General features: G+C 37.3%; 1 protein-coding gene across 1 annotated transcript in view; it reads right to left on the bottom strand.

The window, feature by feature from the left end:
* Positions 1-22,427, bottom strand: part of MEIKIN (meiotic kinetochore factor) — a 78,670-nt gene that overhangs the window by 26,336 nt on the left and 29,907 nt on the right. The window contains exons 7-8 of the mRNA XM_049707871.1: positions 14,859-14,923; positions 4,838-4,908 (exon numbers count right to left, since the gene is read on the bottom strand). Of these exons, the coding sequence (XP_049563828.1) occupies positions 4,838-4,908; positions 14,859-14,923 (136 nt within the window). The remainder of the gene's footprint in view (positions 1-4,837; positions 4,909-14,858; positions 14,924-22,427) is intronic.

The raw sequence follows: 22,427 nt of genomic DNA, 5'->3' as shown, positions 1-22,427 counted from the left end.
TGTCCCCTGCGTTGGCAGGCGGACTCTCAACCACTGCGCCACCAGGGAAGCCCTCAAGATATATTTTTTAAATTAATTTATTTATTTTTGTTGTGTTGGGTCTTTGTTTCGATGCGAGGGCTTTCTCTAGTTGTGGCAAGCGGGGGCCACTCTTCATCACGGTGCGTGGGCCTCTCACTATCGCAGCCTCTCTTGTTGTGGAGCACAAGCTCCAGACGTGCAGGCTCAGTAGTTGTGGCTCATGGGCCTAGCCGCTCCGCGGCATGTGGGATCCTCCCAGACCAGGGCTCGAACCTGTGTCCCCTGCACCAGCAGGCAGACTCTCAACCACTGCACCACCAGGGAAGCCCCCCCTCAAGATATTTTTAATAGCTCTTTTGATTTATTCTTTGACTCATCGGTTTTTCATAAGTATGTTGTTTAATTTCCAAGTATTTGAGTTTTCCAGCTTTGCTCTTATTGTTGATTTTTAGTTTTATACCATTGCAGTCAGAAAATATACTTGATATAATTTCAATCTTATTAAATTTGTTAAAGACTTGTTTTGTGACCTAACGTATGATCTATTCTGGAACATGTTTCCTGTGCATTTGAGAAGAATGTGGATTCTACCATTGTTGGGTGGAATGTTCTGTATATGTCTGTTAGGTGCATTTAGTCTGAAGTGTAGTTCAAGTCCATTATTTCCTCACTGATTTTCAGTCTGGATAATTTATCCATTTTTGAAAGTCAGGTATTGAAGTCCCTTACTCTTATTGCACTGCTGCCTATTTCTGCTTTTAGATCCGTTAATAATTGTTTAATATACTTCAGTGCTTCAAAATTCAGTAAGTATATACTTACAATTGTTATATCCTCTTGATGAACTGACCCCTTTATCACTATATAATGGCATTCTTTGTCTCTTATTACAGCTTTTGACTTAAAAATCTATTTTGTCTCATATAAGTATAGCTACCCTTGTTCTATTTGGGTTTCTATTTGTATGGAATAACTTTGTCCATCCCTTCACTTTCAGCCTTAGTGTCCTTAAAGCTTAAGTGGGTCTCTAGTAGACAGCATATAGTTATTTTGTTTTCATTTAGCTGCTCTATATCTTTTAAATGAAGAATTTAAAACATTTACATTTAGAATAATTACTGAGAGGTGCAGACTTATTGATAGTAAGGACTACCACCATTTTGTTAATTGCTTTCTGATTATTTTATAGTTCCTTTGTTCCTTTCTTCCTCTATTGCTGTCTTTCTTTGTGAATTGATGTTTTTTTTTTCTAGTGGTATGCTTTGATTCTTTTCTCTTTAATATTGTGTATCTCTCACAGATTTTTGCTTTTTGATTACCTAAGGCATTCATAATACATCTTATAATAGTCTACTTTAAGCTGAAAACAAATTAACTTCAATTGCATTAAAAAGTTTTACACATTTACTTTCCCCTCCACACACACATTTTATATTGTTTATGTCCCAATTCGCTTCTTTATATATTTTATACTTTCTCAATTTCTATAACTCTTTAACCTATTCCAATCTAGTTTCCTTACTAGTCCACTAAAATTATTATTGCCAAAGTCATCAATTTCCTTCTTGATCCTAAATGCAATTGACTTTTAAAAAATTAACAAACTTCATATTTTACAGCAGTTTGAGGTTCACAGCAAAACTCAGCTGAATGTACAGAGTTCCCATATACCCCTTTGTCCCCAATCATGCACAACCTCCCCTACTATTGACACACTACACCACAGTGGTACATTTGTTAAGATAGATAAACCTATGCTGACATGTTATTTTCCTTCTTCCTGAAGAACTTTAAATAGTTCTTACAAGGCAAGCCTACTGGCAACAAATTCCCTCAATTTTTGTTTGTCTGAGAAAGTATGTATTTCTCCTCCACTTTTGAAGGATAACTTCACAGGGTACTGAATTCTAGTTGGTGGTTGTTTTCTCTCAATACTTTAAATATTTCACTTCACTCTCTTCTTGCTTGAATGGTTTCTGAGGAGAGGTCTGTAAATCTTATCTTTGCTCTTCTATAGGTAAGGTGTTTTTCCTTCTGGCTTCTTCCAAGATATTTTCTTTGCTTGATTTTCTGATGTTCAAATCTGATATTTCTATATGTAGTTTTGGGGGCATTTATCCTGCTTTGTATTGTCTCAATTTCCTGGATCTGTGGTTTAATGTCTGATATTTTAATTTTGGAAAATTTTTAGTCATTATTGTTTCAAATGTTGCTTCTGTTCCTTTCTCTGTTTCTTTCCATCTGGAATTCTAATTATGTATATGTCACACCTTTTGTAGTTGTCCCACAGTTCTTTTTTTTTTTTTTTAGTCCTTTTTTCTCTTTGCTTTTCAGTTTGGGAAGTTTCTATTGTCATGTCCTCAGACTCAGATATTCTTCCCTTAGCTGTGTCTATTCTACTACTGAGTCCATCAAAGGCATTCTTCATTCCTGCTATAGTGTTTTTGATCTCTAGCACTCCTTTGATTATTTTTTAGAATTTCCATCTCTCTGCTTATATTGCATGTTGTCTACTTTTTCCTATAACTGTCTTAGCACATTCATCATAGTTATTTTACATTTCTGGTCTGATCATTCTAACACTACCGCCACATCTGTCTCTGGCTCTGATGCTTATTCAGCCTCTTTAAACAGTAATTTTTGCCCTTTAGTATGGCTTGTAATTTTTTGCTAAAATGTGGACATGATGTACTGGGTAATAGCAACTGTGGTGAATACGTCTTTAGTAATGCACTGATAAATTGTAGGGATGGGGAAGCATTCTACAGTTCTATGATTAGGTCTCAGTCTTTTATTGAGCCTGTGCCCCTGGACTGCAAACATCACCGGTTCTTCTCAGTTTTTTCCCCCTTGAGTTGAGACAGGATGGCTAGAAAGGACCATCTTGTAGTAATCGGGTACTTCCATTCACCCATGTGGAAGGCTAGAGGGAGCTGGAATTGAATAATTTCCTTCCTCCACTTGGAAGGGGAGAGCTGGCTGGAATCAGGTACTTCCCCTCCCCAGGTAGGTTAGGCTCTGATAAAACCCCAGCAAGTTAGGCTATTGTAAAACACTTTCTGTTGAGGGCAGGCTTTGTTAAGAAGAACAGAATATTCTGATGTATTTCAAAATGGTTCCTTTTCCCTTTCCACTACCAGAAGCATGAGGGTATTCTTCTCTGATTTTCACTGTGAGGATCTGGTAGAGTTTCTGGAGGTAAAACTCACAAAAGTGTGGAGGTTCCTCTGAAGACTGGGTCCCTCTTGAGTTTTTAACTTTCAGAGTTGTCCACACTGAGCCTTTAGCAATTAATCAATCACACTTTTGGGTTTCCCACCCCAGCACTGGTTCACAGGGAGGTTTCTGTTCATGTGTTTCTGCTCTGGTAAGTCATTATTCTATGTATCCACCTGTCTGTCTTTCCATATTTTGGTGTAGCAGTTGACCATGTGACCTTACTTACTTCTTCGAAAGATCTATAAAGAGTTGCTTATTTTTCAGTTTGTTCAGGTTTCTACTTGTTGTTAGGACAGAGTAGTGACTTCTAAGTTCCTTTCATGTTGGACCAGAAACTGGAAGTCTTCCAATTTTCCAAAATTCTTTATAACACTGGACCTCCAAGCAGCACCCAGCATAGTTGGCCACTCTCCCTTTAAGGAGCAAAAGCTCTCCTCCTTTACCTTCTATGATACCATATGCTGTTTATTTTCCCTGTTCTCTCTGCCCACTTTTCCTTTTCCATGTGACTGTAGAGTTTTTCAAGAATTGATCCTGGACCCCCTTTTCTTCCTTACTCTCTAGATACTCTTTCCCAGGTGATTTCACCCATTACCATGAATTTTAAAATATCTATAATATTGTATACTCCTGTTCTGTTTTCCTGACCTGGAAACTTACAGCTAATGGCCCTTCCAACATTTTCATCTTTATGTGCCTTCAGATCTCCTGCCTTTCCTATCACATTATATAGCACCTTTATCCATCAAAGCTGCTTAAGACACAAACCTAGAAGCCTTTATTGACACCTCTCACTCTTTCATCCTCTATGTCCAATCCATAAACTCTATAGGTAAAATTATCTTCAATCCACGCATATTATTCCGTCTCTCCTACAAAACATCCTAGTTAAAGCCACCACAATCTCCCACCAAAAACCTTTGCAACTTTCTATTAATGAATCTTCCTGCTGACACTCTTGCCCTCTTTCAATTTGCTCCCCAAAGTATATAGTGACCATACGGTACAGTGGAAAAAGTACAGGTTTTAGATTGAGAAAGACTTGTCACAAGCTCCTCAAGAATATTGGTTAATATCTAAACCTCATTTTTCTCAGCTATAAAATTGCTAAAAAATAAAACAAATGAAAAACTTACCTGATAGGAATGCTATAAAGAACATATAATGAAAAGGATAATAATACTTTACTCTGAGTAGCCACTCAGAGAGTAGCTCCTGTTATATACATAATCAAGTCTGAATTCCTCCCCAAAGACCTCTAGATTCCAGGCCTAATGTACTGATTTTCAGTTCCTTCGTATAGAACACTGTTCTGGCTACAAAGCAAATGTGTTATTTTCACTTTAAATTATTAATAGACATCCAATTTAAGGAAATTGGAAAATTTTAAAGTTTTAATCCTCTTTCATTAACTTTATATAGAGTATATATTCATGCAACAATAATGCAATCTAATTGCTAAGCTCCAAAAATATTTTCCATTATTGGCTTAAATAGCTGAAAAATAATTCCTATAAAAGTGTTGTTTAAAAGAAAATAGTATGTCCCATATTAATGAAATTTATGGTTTATAAGGTTATTCTGCTTCAATACTTGCTTTTTTCTTTGTTTTTTGAGGGGTTGAAGGGTAATTTTTCTCAGCAAGTAAAACTCCACAAGATGCATTATCTATAATAAAAATATACTTTAGTATTTTCATTATTTAACCTGTCATGAACTCTAAGTACAGAAAAGAGAACTCAAATTTGAGGAAAAAATGGATTTTAATGACTATGATTTTGTAATAGTTTTAGAAGAAAAACTTAATGTATGTTGAACAACCTGACTTGCTACAGAAAGGAGAAAGAATTCTTAAAAATACCCTTATCTCAAGAGCTCCAGGTTTCACAGAAGTAAATAAACTGTATATAAAAGATTTACCTTTCAATTAGTAGAGAAAGTTGCATGTGATTAGAATTCTTCATTAATTATCCTTCCATTTCTACTATCCTGTATTTTCACTCTCTCCCTTTCTACTCCAACTTTCCTACCAGCACTTAAAACATACTCAGGCCTCTTTCATCTTACCAAAAACTTTATCTGTACCCCAAAACCTTTCCTGCTACATAGATCCCAATAGCCTTTCAAATCACCTCCTTCTGCAGTCCACTATCCACACTGTATACCTAAAATACAAATCTAATATCATCTGCTTAACACTCTTTAAAGGCTTTCCACTGCCCTCAAGTTAAAACTTAAGCTTCTTAAATTGGCATACAAAATCCTATTTTTATAATCCCTGTATTGCTTGCATATTTCCAGCCTCATTGCAGAGATTAAACATAGGATGCCCACTTAAATGTGAAGTTCAGATGAATCACAAATTCTTTTAAGTATTTTCTGTGTAATAGTACAGCCTAGGCAATGTTCATGACATAATTATATTAAAAATTATTTGCTTCTGAATTCTAATTTCACTGGGCATTGTGTATCTTTATTTGCTAAATCTGGTAAACTTTGAGGCTAATCATTCCTCTCATCTTCATCTCCCAATGTAGAGAGAAGCTGTAGGTTTGAGAGTTCTGTAAAAGATAAAATTAGTACTTAGAGACAGAAATGACAAACAGGAAGGTGTTGAGGATGATCCCATGTTTTGGTTTATTAAGCTACATTTGTTGAGGCGGAGGACACTGGAGGAGGAAGACTAGGTTAGGTCTTGGTTGTAACAATTCTCAGTCATCAACCCTTGTTTTATTTGATCTCTTGGAATATTTTGTTACAGCTGTTTCTAAATGTTGAAGTGTTCCATTTACATTCTTTTACATGTCTCTTTTCTATTTCTTTTCTCTTCCTAAGTGACTCACCTACTCTAACGGCTTCAAAGCATCTATACCTGACTCTAAATATTTATCTGCAGCCCCAGTCTCTGCCCTGAACTCCGGACTCTGTGTCACAAACTGCTTTCACAACATCTCCAGCTGAAGGTTAAAAATCCTCTTAATGTTTTAATATTTTCTTAAGGTACTTCATATGTACAGTAATGGGAACAAATCTTATATTTACATGTATTCGTCCATATAATTATCACCCAGATCAAGACATAAAATATTTCCAACACCCCAGAAATTTCCTATATGTTTTTTCCCAGTCAGCAACCCCTTTTTAAAGATTACCACTATTCTGACTTCTGTTAGCCAGAATAAGTCTTGCCTGTTCTTGAACTTTATATATATATATATAAAATAAATGAGTATATACCTGTTTGTGTTTCCATTCTTTCATGTAACATTATGTACATGAGCTGACAGATCAAATTTAATATGCATAAACCAAAGACTCTTAATTATTCTCCTAAATTGCTCTGCCCTACGATGTTCCTATCTCAAGAAATGATACCACCATTCATCTAGTTGCTCAAACCAATAATTTAAGAGTCATTCTTGACTTTTCTCTCTTACCCAACAACCAACCTAATCAGGAAATCCTGGCCCATCTGCCTTTAAAATATATTCCAAATCAGACCACTGCTATCACTTTAGTCTCAAACACCATTATCTGACCATTGCAATAGTTTATTTCACAAGGTTTCCTTGCTTCCACTCTTACCCCTTAGTCTATTATCCACATAGTAGCCAGAGTGATAATTCTAAAATATGTACCTGATCATGTCATTCCTCTGCTCTAAGATGCACTTATCAACACATTTAGAAAAAAATTCCTACTCTTTGCGATGGCATATGAGACTACATTATACCACTTGCTCACCGACTACAATTTCAACCATTCATTTTTATTTCCTCATCTTTCTCCAGTCACACTAGCCTCTTTTCTCTTTTTCCAACATGTTAAACACATTCCCATCTCATGGCCTTTTCACTTGTGATGCCCTTATGCCTGGCATGCTCTGCCACCAGATTTTCACATGGCCCACTCTCTCACTTCATTCAAGCTCTGTGCGAAATGTCACCTCCTCAGAGAGGCCTATCCTGATTAGCCTGTCTAAAACAGCATCCCTAGTCACACACTCTGTTTTTACCCTTCTTTATTTTCCCTCATTACTCTTATTTTTGATGTTGTGATATATGTATTTGTTTATCTGTTTTTATCTGTTTATTTTCTTTCTTTCTCCACTATAACATAAATTCTGTTAGGGCAAGAAATTTGTCATGTTCCCCAGCAACTAAAACAGTTTGTGTTACACTGTAGGTGCTTAATAAATATTTGCTGAATGAGTGGAATTAACAAATGATGAGATAAGGTGTCTCTGAAACATCCAAGCGGAGATGTCCAGAAGGCAGCTACATATAAGGGTCTTACCTCAGAGGAGAGTCTAGAATGGAAAATTTGGAAGCCCTACCTTCTATAGGACACTTATACATATCAGGGAGTAGACTGAACAGAAATTAAAATCTAGGAATCAGTCTTTAAGAACTCCCACATTTAATAGCTAATAGCAGTAGATAAGATTGCAAAGAAGACTGAGCAGGAGATGTCTGAGAAGTAATTTCTTGTTTGTTTGTTTCTATTACTAGACTATGAACCCCTGAGGGCAGGAATATAGCCATTTCTTGGTTTCCTAACACTTAGTAAAGAGCCTAACAAACAACTGGAACAAACTTGGATTTGCTGAATTAAGGAATGTGTAAAAAATAACTCTAGAGTAAGATGTAATTTATTTAATTTGAAATTTTAAGTCAATCAACCACATAAAAGTAAGAATACACGAGCATACATAATTACAGAATCAATATTCTGCCTTACTACCAGGCTTTATAAATAATATTTTCCACAGCCAAAATCTGGCAAGAACTAGGTAAAATCATGATTGTTTTTGATACGCTTACCAACTTTCCCTTTCATATCTTTCTTCCCTTGTTCACAAGTTCCTTAATTGTGATCTATAAAGCAAATCTTCCTTCTAATGCTCACCCTCCAAGGTAGTAGGTGCTACTCTTTCCAAGGATGTGTGCTTTTACAAGTTTAGTTTTTATCACTAGATTCATTTCCCTTAGAACAGAAACCATCTTAAGCATTTTTATACCCACACTTCCTAACATAATACCTGGCATTTTCTAAATGCTCATTAAGACAACCGCTTAAAGTGAAGACAACGCCAAAAAAACTCTTTTTTTTCAGTTCATACAAACATTTATATCCATCAGGAGCAAAACAAGCAATTCTTTAAATTTATCCCCAAACAGATGCTATAAAACTTCTTGCAGGAAATAAAGAAAATAGAAATCTGAAATACAATAGATGTTAATAAGGTTGTAAAGGTCTTGCTATGTTTATTCTAATAGTAAACTAAATAATAGAGGGCCAAAAATGCAAGGCACTTTGTTGATTCTTTTATTTTTCAACCATCACACATAACTCCAATGCATCTGTTTACTGATTATCTTCCTCTCCTACGAATGAAATTTACAAGGTCAGGGAAAATACATCACTCCCTATCGGTATATATAGTAATACCTAGTACAGAATACATACTCAGTAAATGTTTATTAAATGAATTAATGATGGGTGCTGTGGGGATAGTTAAGACCTAACCTCACATATCTTCATTTCTTAAATACAACCACACTAAAAAGCACTCAATTTCCTGGGCTATCAGTTTTCTTAACAAATACTGCAGCACCGTGACAAAAATGAATAGAGGGAGTCAGGGTCAAGATGGTGTACTAGGAGGAAACAAAATTCGCATCTCCTCACAACTAGGGCATCTAGCAGGCACCGGTGGGGGACCACGGACACCTAAGGGGATGGAGGAACCCCCAACGATTGGTGATCTCTCCTTCTTGCTTGTACCCCCACCCACCCCATCCTTTTTTTTTTTCTTTTTTCTGTTGTGGTTTTATTTTACCTTGTTGCAGATGTTTCAATTATAGTTTTATTTTTCCTAATATATTTTTCATCTTTCTAATTTTATTTTGTTTTTTTATTCTTTGATACTGTACTGCTCCTTTTTTTCTTCTTCTTCTTTTTTTTTTTAACCACACCACGAAGTTTGTGGGATCTTGGTTCCCAATCTGGAGGTCAGGCTGAAGCTCCTGTGGTGGGATTTCCAAGTCAAAACCACTGGACTAACAGAGAACCTCAGACCCCAGGGAATATCAATCAGAGTGAGGTCTCCCGGAGATCCTCATCTCAGCACCAAGACCCAGCTCTATCCAACTGCCTGCAAACTCCAGTTCTGGATGTCTCAGGCCAAACAACCAGTAAGACAGGAATACAGCACCACACATCAAAAACAAAAAAAACAAAAATGAAGCAACAAAAAAATATGTTACAGACAAAGGACCAAGGTAAAAACCTACAAGACCAAATAAATGAAGGCAAAATAGGCAACCTACCTGAAAAAGAATTCGAGTAATGATAGTAAAGATGATCCAAAATCTCAGACACAGAATGGAGAAAATACAAGAAACACTTAACAAGGCTCTAGAAGAACTAAAGAGCAAACAAATAGTGATGAAGAACACAATTAGTGAAATTAAAAATACTCTAGAAGGAATCAATAACAGAATAAATGAGGCAGAAGAACAGATAAGTGAGCTGGAAGATAATATGGTGGAAATAACTGCCAGGGAGCAGAATAAAGAAAAGAGAATGAAAAGAATTGAGGACAGTCTCAGAGACCTCTGGGACAACATTAAACGCACCAACATTCAAATTATAGGGGTCCCAGAAGAAGAAGAGAAAAAGAAAGGGACTGAGAAAATATTTGAAGAGATTATAGTTGAAAACTTCCCAACATGAGAAAGGAAATAGTTAATCAATTCCAGGAAGTGCAGAGAGTCCCATACAGAATAAATCCAAGGAGAAACACACCAAGACACATATTAATCAAACTATCAAAAATTAAGTAGAAAGTAAAAATATTAAAAGCAGCAAGGAAAAAGGAACACATAACATACAAGGGAATCCCCATAAGGTTAACAGCTGATTTTTCAGCAGAAACTCTGCAAGCCATAAGGGAGTGGCAGGACATATTTAAAGTGATGAAAAGGAAAAACATACAACCAAGATTACTCTACCCAGCAAGGATCTCATTCAGATTTGACGGAGAAATTAAAACCTTTACAGATGAGCAAAAGTTAAGAGAATTCAGCACCACCAAACCAGCTTTACAATAAATGCTGAAGGAACTTCTCTAGGCGGGAAACACAAGAGAAGGAAAAGACCTACAAAAACAAACCCAAAGCAATTAACAAAATGGTAATAGGAACATACATTTCGATAATTACCTTAAGTGCAAATGGATTAAATGCTCCAACCAAAAGACATAGACTGGCTGAATGGATACAAAAACAAGACCAGTATATATGCTGTCTACAAGAGACCCACTTCAGACCGAGGAACACATACAGACTGAAAGTGAGGGGATGGAAAAAGATGTTCCATGCAAATGGAAATTACAAGAAAGCAGGAGTAGCAATTCTCATATCAGACAGAATAGACCTTAAAATAAAGACTATTACAAGAGACAAAGGAGGACACAACATAATGATCAAGGGATGAATCCAAGAAGAAGATATAACAATTGTAAATATTTATGCACCCAACATAGGAGCACCTCAATACATAAGGCAAATGCTAACAGCCATAAAAGGGGAAATCGACAGTAACACAATCATAGTAGGGGACTTTAACACCCCACTTTCACCAATGGACAGATCATCCAAAATGAAAATAAATAAGGAAACACAAGCTTTAAATGATACATTAAACAAGATGGACTTCATTGATATTTATAGGACATTCCATCCAAAAACAACAGAATACACTTTCTTCTCAAGTGCTCATGGAACATTCTCCAGAACAGATCATATCTTGGGTCACAAATCAAGCCTTGGTAAATTTAAGAAAATTGAAATTGTATCAAGTATCTTTTTCCATCACAACACTATGAGACTACATATCTATTACAGGAAAAAACCTGTAAAAAATACAAACACACGGAGGCTAAACAATACAATACTAAATAAACAAGAGATCACTGAAGAAATCAAAGAGGAAATCAAAAAATACCTAGAAACAAATGACAATGAAAACAGGATGACCCAAAACCTATGGGATGAAGCAAAAGCAATTCTAAGAGGGAAGTTTATAGCAATACAATCCTACCTCAAGAAACAAGAAAAATCTCAAACAACCTAACCTTACACCTAAAGCAGTTAGAGAAAGAAGAACCAAAAAACCCCAAAGTTAGCAGAAGGAAAGAAATCATAAAGATCAGATCAGAAATAAATGAAAAATAAATGAAGGTAACAACAGCAAAGATCAATAAAACTAAAACCTGGTTCTTTAACAAGATAAACAAAATGGATAAAACATTAGCCAGACTCACTAAGAAAAAAAGGGAGAAGACTCAGATCAATAGAATTGGAAATGAAAAAGGAGAAGTAACAACTGAGACTGCAGAAATACAAAGGCTCATGAGAGATTACTACAAGCAACTATATGCCAATAAAATGGAAACCTGGAAGAAATGGACAAATTCTTAGAAAAGCACAACCTTATGAGACTGAACCAGGAAGAAATAGAAAATATGAACAGACCAATCACAAGCACTGAAATTGAAACTGTGATTAAAAATCTTCCAACAAACAAAAGCCTAGGACCAGATGGCTTCACAGGCAAATTCTATCAAACATTTAGAGAAGACTTAACACCTATCCTTCTGAAACTCTGCCAAAATATAGCAGAGGGAGGAACATTCCCAAACTCATTCTACGAGGCCACCATTACCCTGATACCAAAACCAGACAAAGGGGCTTCCCTGGTGGCACAGTGGTTGAGAGTCTGCCTGCCGATGCAAGGGACACGGGTTCGTGTCCCGGTCCGGGAAGATCCCACATGCCGCGGAACGGCTGGGCCCGTGAGCCATGGCAGTTGAGCCTGCGCGTCTGGAGCCTGTGCTCCGCAATGGGAGAGGCCACAACAGTGAGAGGCCCACGTACTGCAAAAAACAAACAAACAAACAAAATACCAGACAAAGATGTCACAAAGAAACTACAGGCCAATATCACTGATGAACCTAGATGCAAAAATCCTCAAAAAAATACTAGCAAACAATCCAACAGCACATTAAAAGGATCATACACCATGATAAGTGGGGTTTATCCCAGGAATGCAAAGATTCTTCAAAATATGCAAATCAATCATTGTGATACAACATATTAACAAACAGAAGGATAAAAACCATATGATCATCTCAATAGATGCAGAAAAAGCTTTTGACAAAATTCAACATCAATTTATGATAAAATCTCTCCAGAAAGTAGGCATAGAGGGAACTTACCTCAACATAATAAAGGCCGTATAAGACAACCCCACAGCCAACATCGTTCTCAATGGTGAAAAAATGAAACCATTTCCTCTAAGATCAGGAACAAGACAAGGTTGCCCACTCTCACCACTATTATTCAACATAGTTTTGGAAGTTTTAGTCACAGCAATCAGAGAAGAAAAAGACATAAAAGGAATCCAAATTGGAAAAGAAGAAGTAAAACTGTCACTGTTTGCAGATAACATGATACTATACATAGAGAATCCTAAAGATGCGACCAGAAAAGTACTAGAGCTAATCAATCAATTTGGTAGAGTAGCAGGATACAAAATTAATGCACAGAAATCACTTGCATTCCTATACGCTAATGATGAAAAATCTGATAAATTATTGAAACACTCTCATTTACCACTGCAACAAAAAGAATCAAATACCTAGGAATAAACCTACCTAAGGAGAAAAAAGACCTGTATGCAGAAAACTATAAGACACTGATGAAGGAAATTAAAGATGATACAAACAAATGGAGAGATATACCATATTCTTGGATTGGAAGAATCAACATTGTGAAAATGACTCTACTACCTAAAGCAATCTACAGATTCAGTGCAATCCCTATCAAACTACCAATGTCATTTTTCACAGAACTAGAACAAAAAAATTGCACAATTTGTATGGAAACACAAAAGACCCCAAATAGCCAAAACAATCTTGAGAAAAAAAAACAGAGCTGGAGGCTTCAGGCTCCCAGACTTCAGACTATACTACAAAGCTACAGTAATCAAGACCATATGGTACTGGCACAAAAACAGAAATATAGATCAATGGAACAGGACAGAAAGCCCAGAGATAAACCCACGCACATACGATCACCTTATCTTTGATAAATGAGGCATGAGTATACAATGGAGAAAAGACAGCCTCTTCAATAAGTGGTGCTGGGAAAGCTGGACAGCTGCATGTAAAAGAATGAAATTAGAACACTCCCTAACACCATACACAAAAATAAACTCCAAATGGATTAAAGACCTAAATGTAAGGCCACTCTAAAACTCTTAGAGGAAAACATAGGCAGAACACTCTATGACATAAATCACAACAAGATCCTTTTTGACCCACCTCCTAGAGAAATGGAAATCAAAACAAAAATAAACAAAGCGGACCTAATGAAACTTCAAAGCTTTTGCACAGTAAAGGAAACCATAAACATGACTCAAAGGCAACCCTCAGATGGGAGAAAATATTTGCAAACGAAGCAAGTGACAAAGGATTAATCTCAAAATATACAACAGCTCATGAAGCTCAATATCAAAAAAACAAACAACCCAACCCAAAAATGGGCAGAAGACCTAAACAGACATTTCTCCAAAGCAGACATACAGATTGCCAACAAACATATGAAAAGATGCTCAACATCAGTAGTCATTAGAGAAATGCATAACAAAACTACAATGAGGTATCACCTCACACCAGTCAGAATGGCCATCAACAAAAAATCTACAAACAATAAATGCTGGAGAGGGTGTGGAGAAAAGGGAACCCTGTTGCACTGTTGGTGGGAATGTAAATTGATACAGCCACTATGGAGAACAGTATGGAGGTTCCTTAAAAAGCTAAAAATAGAACTACCATATGACCCAGCAATCCCACTACTGGGCATATACCCTGAGAAAACCATAATTCAGACAGAGTCATGTACCACAATGTTCAGTGCAGCTCTATTTACAATAGCCAGGACATGGAAGCAACCTAAGCGTCCATCAATAGATGAATGGATAAAGAAGATGTGGCACATATATACAATGGAATATTACTCAGCCATAAAAAGAAATGAAATTCAGTTATTTGTAGTGAGGTGGATGGACCTAGACTCTGTCCTACAGAGTGAAGTAAGTCAGAAAGAGAAAAGCAAATACTGTATGCTAACACATATATATGGAATCTAAAAGAAAATGGTTCTAATGAACCTAGGGGAAGGACAGGAATAAAGACACAGACGTAGAGAATGGACTTGAGGAATGGGGAGGGGGAAGGGTAAGCAGGGACGAAGTGAGAGAGTAGCATTGACATATATACACTACCAAAGGTAACATAGATAGCTACTGGGAAGCAGCTGCATGGCACCGGGAGATCAGCTCGGTGCTTTGCAACTACCTAGAGGGGTCAGATAAGGAGGGTGGGAGGGAGACGCAAGAGGGAGGGGATGTGGTAATACATGTATGCATATAGCTGATTCAGTTTGTTATACAGCAGAAACTAACACAACACTGTAAAGCAATTATACTCCAATAAAGATGTTAAAAATAAATAGAGGATTATGAAAATGATTAGTTTCATTACTAATTACCTGATTCTGAACTTGCAGTACTCTTTGGTTTTGGAGAAATACTTTGGTCTGCTAACATCATCATGCTAGAATAAGAACAAATTAATGGGATTCTTTTACTCTTTCAGTAACTTTTGAGAATCCTCAAATAATACTTAAAGACACTTTTATGCAATCAATTATCCTATAGAAAAAATAAAGCTAGTTAGAAAAAATGCTAACATATCTATATGAACAAATAGTTTCATAATAAAGGGCAATATACTTATACGTTCATCAGTGTGAGATAATATGTGTAGAGGACAAAGCATAGTATTTAGAATCAGACAGACGTTGATTTAAAGCTCAGTTCTGCTACTTACACTTCAGTGGCCTTGGGAAAGTTACTTTACCTGTCTTGAGTCTTGATTATCTCATTTATGGAAAAGGAATAGCAATCTTGTTTACCAGGATTCTTTTTTTTTTTTTAAGAAATGATACCTCATTACCTTTTTAAAGAAAATATTTATTTATTTATTTATTTATTTTGGCTGTGCTGGGTTTTAGTTGTGGCACGCAGGATGTTCTTTGCAGCATGCAGGATCTTTGTTTTTAGTTGCAGCATGTGGACTTCTTAGTTGAGGCATGCCAACTCTTAGTTGCAGCATGACTCTTAGTTGTGGCATACATGTGGGATCTAGTTCCCCAACTAGGTATCGAACCTGGGCCCCCTGTATTGGGAGCGTGGAGTCTTACCCACTGGACCACCTGGGAAGTCCCTTGTTTTCCAGGATTCTTGTGGTAAGGATCTCAAGTAACATTAGAAATAATACTTAAAAAAATTAATACTCTGTTCTATTTTATACTTTCACAAGTGAGACTGCCACCAATCTTATCGAAATGTGTAAAAGAGGATTAGCTATTACAAGAGGAGTACAAAAGAATCAAACCTCAGCCTTTGACCACCAAAGTGGAATTTCTGAATCCCCAGCAAGACAGTGGAGTTGAAAACTGAATGTGAGAAAATGATTTTTAAATTCCTATTACTGCTTTAGTGAAAAGTTGAACTCAGTACGCAAAAAAGTATTTTATTCCTTCATATTTCCTCTTTAAATTCATCCTGTTAAAAACTATAATTCAAGCCCGGAAATGGAAACAATCTAAGTGCCCATCATCGGATGAATGGATAAAGAAGATGCGGCACATATATACAATGGAATATTACTCAGCCATAAAAAGAAATGAAATTGAGCTATTTGTAATGAGGTGGATAGACCTAGAGTCTGTCATACAGAGTGAAGTAAGTCAGAAAGAAAAAGACAAATACCGTATGCTAACACATATATATGGAATTTAAGAAGAAAAAAAAATGTCATGAAGAACCTAGGAGTAAGACAGGAATGAAGACACAGACCTACTGGAGAATGGACTTGAGGATATGGGGAGGGGGAAGGGTGAGCTGTGACAGGGCGAAAGAGAGTCATGGACATATACACACTAACAAACGTAAGGTAGATAGCTAGTGGGAAGCAGCCGCTTGGCACAGGGATATCGGCTCGGTGCTTTGTGACCGCCTGGAGGGGTGGGATAGGGAGGGTGGGAGGGAGGGAGACGCAAGAGGGAAGAGATATGGGAACATATGTATAACTGATTCACTTTGTTATAAAGCAGAAACTAACACACCATTGTAAAGCAATTATACCCCAATAAAGATGTTAAAAAAAAACACAAAAACTATAATTCAGAAAGACACATACACCCCCATGTTCATAGTAGCACTATTCACAATAGCCAAGACATGGAAACAACCTAAATGTCCATCAGTAGATGAATGAATAAAGAAGATGTGGTACATATATACAATGGAATACTACTCAGTCATAAAAAAGAACAAAATAATGCTATTTGCAGCAACATGGATGCAACTAGAGATTATCATACTAAGTGAAATAAGTCAGAAACAGAAAGACAAATACCATACTGTATCACTTATACATGGAATCTAAAATATGACACAAATGAACCTATCTATGAAACAGAAACAGAATGACAGACATAGAGAACAGACTGGTGGTTGCCAAAGGGGAGGGGATTGGGGGAGGGATGGAGTGGGAGGTTGGAGTTAGCAGATGTAAGCTTTTATATATAGAATTTATAAACAACAAGGTCCTACTGTATAGCACAGAGAACTATATTCAATATCCTATGAAAAACCATAATGGAAAAGAATATTTTAAAAAGAATGTATATATATGTATAACGGAATCACTTTGCTGCACAGCAGAAATTAACACAGCATTGTAAATAAACTATACTTCAATAACAAATATTGGAAAAAGGAATCAGATACAAAAAAATAAATTCATCCTGTCAAAATAGTACTTTCTTGCCCCTTTTAGGTGTATTCTGTTGCTTTTGTGGTATTCTCTGGCCTATAAGTAGTCCTTTTTATTTTATTTTATTTTATTTATTTATTTTTTGCGGTACGCGGGCCTCTCACTGTTGTGGCCTCTCCCATTGCGGAGCACAGGCTCCGGACGTGCAGGCTCAGCGGCCACGGCTCACGGGCCCAGCCGCTCCGCGGCATGTGGGATCCTCCCGGACCGGGGCACGAACCCGTGTCCCCTGCATCGGCAGGCGGACTCTCAACCACTGCGCCACCAGGGAAGCCCAATAGACATTTTCAGGTAATAAAAAGCCCAGCATAATATCACAACACTAAACTCTTATTATCCAACTTAAACCTCTTCCTTTTCCCAACTGAGGTCTGATTTAGACTAATAGCCTGCAGTGAGGAAAGCAACCATCACTGTTTTTTTCCTCTATTTCTTGCTCTTTTTCCTTCCCCATTTGTTAACTACTCTTTAGGATCCTTTGGCATTGGAGTAGCAGGAAGGAACTGTAGGAAAGGTCTTTCTTAACTGATACTATTCTAATATGTCCTTGGTGCCCTTTGGGCATGACAGATAACCAAATGCTGACTCTTTCAAACCTGAAGTAGTTTTTTTAAAATAAATTTATTTATTTTATTTTTGGCTGCGTTGGGTCTTTGTTGCTGTGCACAGGCTTTCTCTAGTTGCAGCGAGTGGGGGCTACTTGCGGTGCATGGGCCTCTCACTGCGGTGGCTTCTCTTGTTGCAGAGCACGGGCTCTAGGTGCGCCGGCTTCAGTAGCTGTGGCTTGCAGGCTCTAGAGCGCGGGCTCAGTAATTGTGGCGCATGGGCCTAGTTGCTCCGCGGCATGGGGGATCTTCCTGGACCAGGGCTCGAACCTGTGTCCCCTGCATTGGCAGGCAGATTCTTAACCACTGCGCCACCAGGGAAGCCCAAACCTGAAGTATTTTGAAGGGTTCGGTGATAAGATTTCCCTATCTCTGGGGCTGTCTCACTTGCTCTTTATGATGTCCTCAGCTTTTCAATTTGATGGTAAAATTTCCAGTCTCTTTCAGTCAAGTTTATTTTGTCCTTTCCAGGAAGTCGTATTTGGCATGATCCCTTTCAAGATGATCCCTTCTGTGGGATCTATGTCTGACGTCTGGGCAATATGCACAAATCTTTGCTGTGCCAAACTCTGAAAGTATTTCTAGTGTCCTCTTTATCAGCCATTCCAAAGCATCTAACAGACTTTCTTGCTTTTAGCTTTACCAGGTGTGAGTCAGAAACCAAATTCCAGGGAACACACGTTGAACTTTCCAAATGGATCTCTGGGAGCTTCTCTCTTGTGTTGAGGTGAGGGAGAAGTTTTCTCCTCTCCTTGCATATGACATCAATAACTCTTATCAAAGAAACATTCTTGATCATTTCATCCTCTCAGTGCATTCTTTGTCTTTTCTTAAATAGCTTAGAGATTGGTGATGGTCTAATGTTGAAAGAATTAGGTTTTGATCTCACTTATTACAAATTCTACATAGATGGTTCTACATAGAATAGGGGATGGGGGAATTGTCATTTTTATTTTGTTCTCATCTATTAAGGTCACTGTCCAAACTCTAAGACTACATGAAAGCACATTTAACATCCTGCTACATTCCTCAAGGTCCTATTAACATATATAGATTAAGCTTGTAGACAGAACCACAGAGTTTTACATGAATTACAGAGTTTTACTGTAAGAACTCATGTGACCTAAGATAGATCCCCCCTCTATGCCTTCCAGCCTAACGGTTTATTGGAAAGATAAAGGGGACACAGGCTTAGGAAACAAGCAGTTAGACAATGGGGACTGACTTCTCTCCTTCAAGCCCAAAATCTGGAGGTGGGGGTAATAGGTGTGATGATGACATTAGAAGAGGTGAAGAGAAAGCCCAAAGTAGAGGGCATGTGCCAAACTCCCTGTTTAGAACTCTAGGAGAAAACAACCACACAAGGAGGAAACTCAACATAAAAATAAGAGCTTGGGATACTCAGGCAGAGAGGAGGCCTCAGCCCTCCTAAGAGTCCCTTAATTCCTGTATACTGTAAACTAGTTCTCAAGGTTCCACATACCAAAGGCAATGCAGAGAAGGTGGTCAAATTTAGAACCAAAATACCTGGCATAGGGCTGTTGTGTCTAGGTGAGTTTACCACGAAGGTTGTAGAAAGGCAACTAAGTCAAAGTCTGGATGGAGGACTTCAATGAGACTTAAGGGGTTTGGGGTGGCAATAAAAGCTAAGGTGAGGAAAAATCAGCAATGGAGGACTTCAGGCCCAAAATACAGCTGTAAGTTCATCAATGACTTTATCAGTAGAGTCCAGCCCAGGTATGAACTAGTCTTGAAACCTGCAGCACAAATCAGTAAAAATTCAGAGACAACTTGTGGATCCCAGACACCCTCAAGACCCAACTTCACCCCTCCCCCACCTCTGGCCTATACACCTATATTTAGGGTGACGATTTGTCCAAACTGGGACCTTTCTGAGAGTAAAAGGAAGCTCTATAAAAGATTATGTGAGAACAGCAGGCACACACTGGGACTGTCCCAGGCAAATCAAGAGGTATGATCATCCTCAGGAATATGGAGTGGGAGAAAATATGAAAGACTCAGCTTTTACCCAAAAGAGACTTTTACCTGGAAGTAACTGGATGGCATTAATAACTTTAACTCATCATTTCCCTGCTAAACAGGGGAGAAAGGTGATCAAAGCCCATGAGGAGGTTAGATCAGTTATTTAAAAAAAATAAATCAATAAAGCTATATTTTCTTAATAATTTAGCCTTAGAATTTTCGCTGTTGTTCACCAAGGAAGAATAATTCACCCAAGAATAACAGTCATTGATTTTCTTTTCTTCAGAAATTTCTCATCATTTAGATGCAAGCATAACTATAAGGAGCCTATCACACTAAAACTATTCTTTTCTCACTCTACACACTTTCCCAAGGGAACAACTATGCTTTCAGTCCAGAACCTTTCCCTTGCTTTCCAGGCTGGGATATACAAATGCCTGCTAGATATCTCCACTTCAAAGTGCTGTAGGTATTTCAGTGTTTTCCAGACCTGTCACTCCAACTCACTCTTGCTTTTCTATTTGTGTTCCTTCACGTAGTGAATGAGTCATCATTCATCCTGTTTCCTAAGTCAGAGGGCTGAGGGTCATCATGGACTCCATCTTCCTCTCTTAACCATCCAATCATTAACAACAGTTGATTATCACTCTTGAATTGTTCTCAAGTTTTCCTTCTAAGCAATTCTTGCCACTAAAGTTCAGGTCCTAATCATGCCTCACTTGGAATGCCACAATAGTCATCCCTTCAATCTAATCACTCCTAATCCATCTTCTTCTTTGCTGCAAGAGTGATTGCACAAGACAGAAATATGATGCATGTTTGCGAAGAGGTAGGATGATTGGCAAGAATTTTGGTTGGGTAATTAAAAATTCCACAGAAATTTTTGCTCAGCAGTTTATCAGTCCTTGCCCCCACACACTCAGCAACACAAAGTACCAATACTATAGATCCTCATCAAAGAAGACCACATTGTACTGTCTACCATTTAATTCTGGTAAAAAAAAAAATCTGGTTATATCTATATCGCCTATTAAAAATCATATCTCCTTGGTTTGCTTGGTCCTAACTTTGTCTTTTTTAACAGATTTATTGATATAATTCACATACCATATAATTTACAAATTTAGAGTGTGTAATTAAATGGTTTTTAGTATATTCAGAGAGTTGTGCAACCACCATCACAGTCAATTTTAGAACATTTTCATCACCCCAAAAAGAAACCCTGTACCCACTAGCAGTCAATTCTCATTTCTTCCCAAACCCCCCCAGTCTTAGGCAATCATTAATCTGCTTTCTGTCTCCATAGATTTGTCTATTCTTGCTATCTTATATGAATGAAACCATAAAATATGTGGTCTTGTATGACTGGCTTCTTTCAGTTAGCATAATATTTACAGGGTTCATCCATGTTTAGTGCATATCAGAATTTCACTTCTTTTTGCTGTTAATAACATCCCATTACAGATATACCATATTTTATTTATCTATTCATCAGTAGATGGATATTTGGATTGTTTCTACTTTTTGGCTGTTATGAATAAACTTGCTGTGAACATTCATGTACAAGTTTTTGTGTACACATAGTTTTCATTTCTCTTAGGTATGCAAAACTAGGACTGAATTGCTGGGTCACATTTGAAGGAGCTGCCAAACTATTTTCTAAAGCACCTTCGCTATTTAAAATTCTCATCAGCCATGTATGAGAGTTCCAACTTCTCCACATCCAAGACAATACTTGTTATCTGTCTCTTTGATTATAACCATCCCAGTGGGTGTGAAGTGGTATCTCAATGAAGTTGATTTGCATTTCCCGAATGGATAATGATATTAAGTATCTTTTCATGTGCTTATTGGCCATTTGTTTATCTTCTATGGAGAAATGCCTGTTCAGATGCTTTGTCCATTTTTAAATCAGGTTATTTGTCCTTTTATTGTTGAGTTGTAAGAGTTCTTTACATACTCTGCATACAATTCCCTTACTAGATATATGATTTGCAAATATTTTCTCCCATTGTGTATACTGTCTTTTCACTTTCGTGATGGTGTCTCCTGACTTTGTTTTTAAACTTGTATGAATTTTGTGTAAGTTCTTTCAACCTTTCAAGATTAGGTGTTAAAAAAAAATCATTATATTTTCAGTCCTACTGAAAATCTTTCATAGGCTCTCATCATATTCAGGAAAAAATAAAAATATCAGCTCTTAAGGTATTCATGATCCAGAATGTGACCACCTCCTTGAACGTCTCTCTCACATACCTTACCCTTCAGTCTATATGCACTAAGCCAAACTCATCTGCCCCTGGTAATACGTTTCTCCTCAGTCTTCCCCATCTTAATAAATGGCAACTCCACCCTTCCAGTTGCTCAAGCCAAAACCATGGTGTTAGCCTTGACTACTTTCATACTTCACCACTCAGTCCTTCAGTGGATCCTCTTAGTTCTGCTTTCAAAATATATCCAAAATCCTACCTCTCACTATCTCCCCTCTTGCCACTCTGGTCCATACTCCAATATTTCTTGCCCATATTAGGGCAGTAGTCTCCTAACTATAATTTCCCTAATTCCTTGCCTCATCATAGTCTATTCTCAACACAGCAGCTAGCATGATTCTTTTAAAACGTAAGTCA

This window comes from Orcinus orca, chromosome 3 (genome assembly GCF_937001465.1).
Source record: "Orcinus orca chromosome 3, mOrcOrc1.1, whole genome shotgun sequence".
NCBI lineage: Eukaryota > Metazoa > Chordata > Mammalia > Artiodactyla > Delphinidae > Orcinus > Orcinus orca.
The sequence above is the reverse complement of the archived record's forward strand: the minus strand, read 5'-3'. Positions and strand labels throughout refer to the sequence as shown.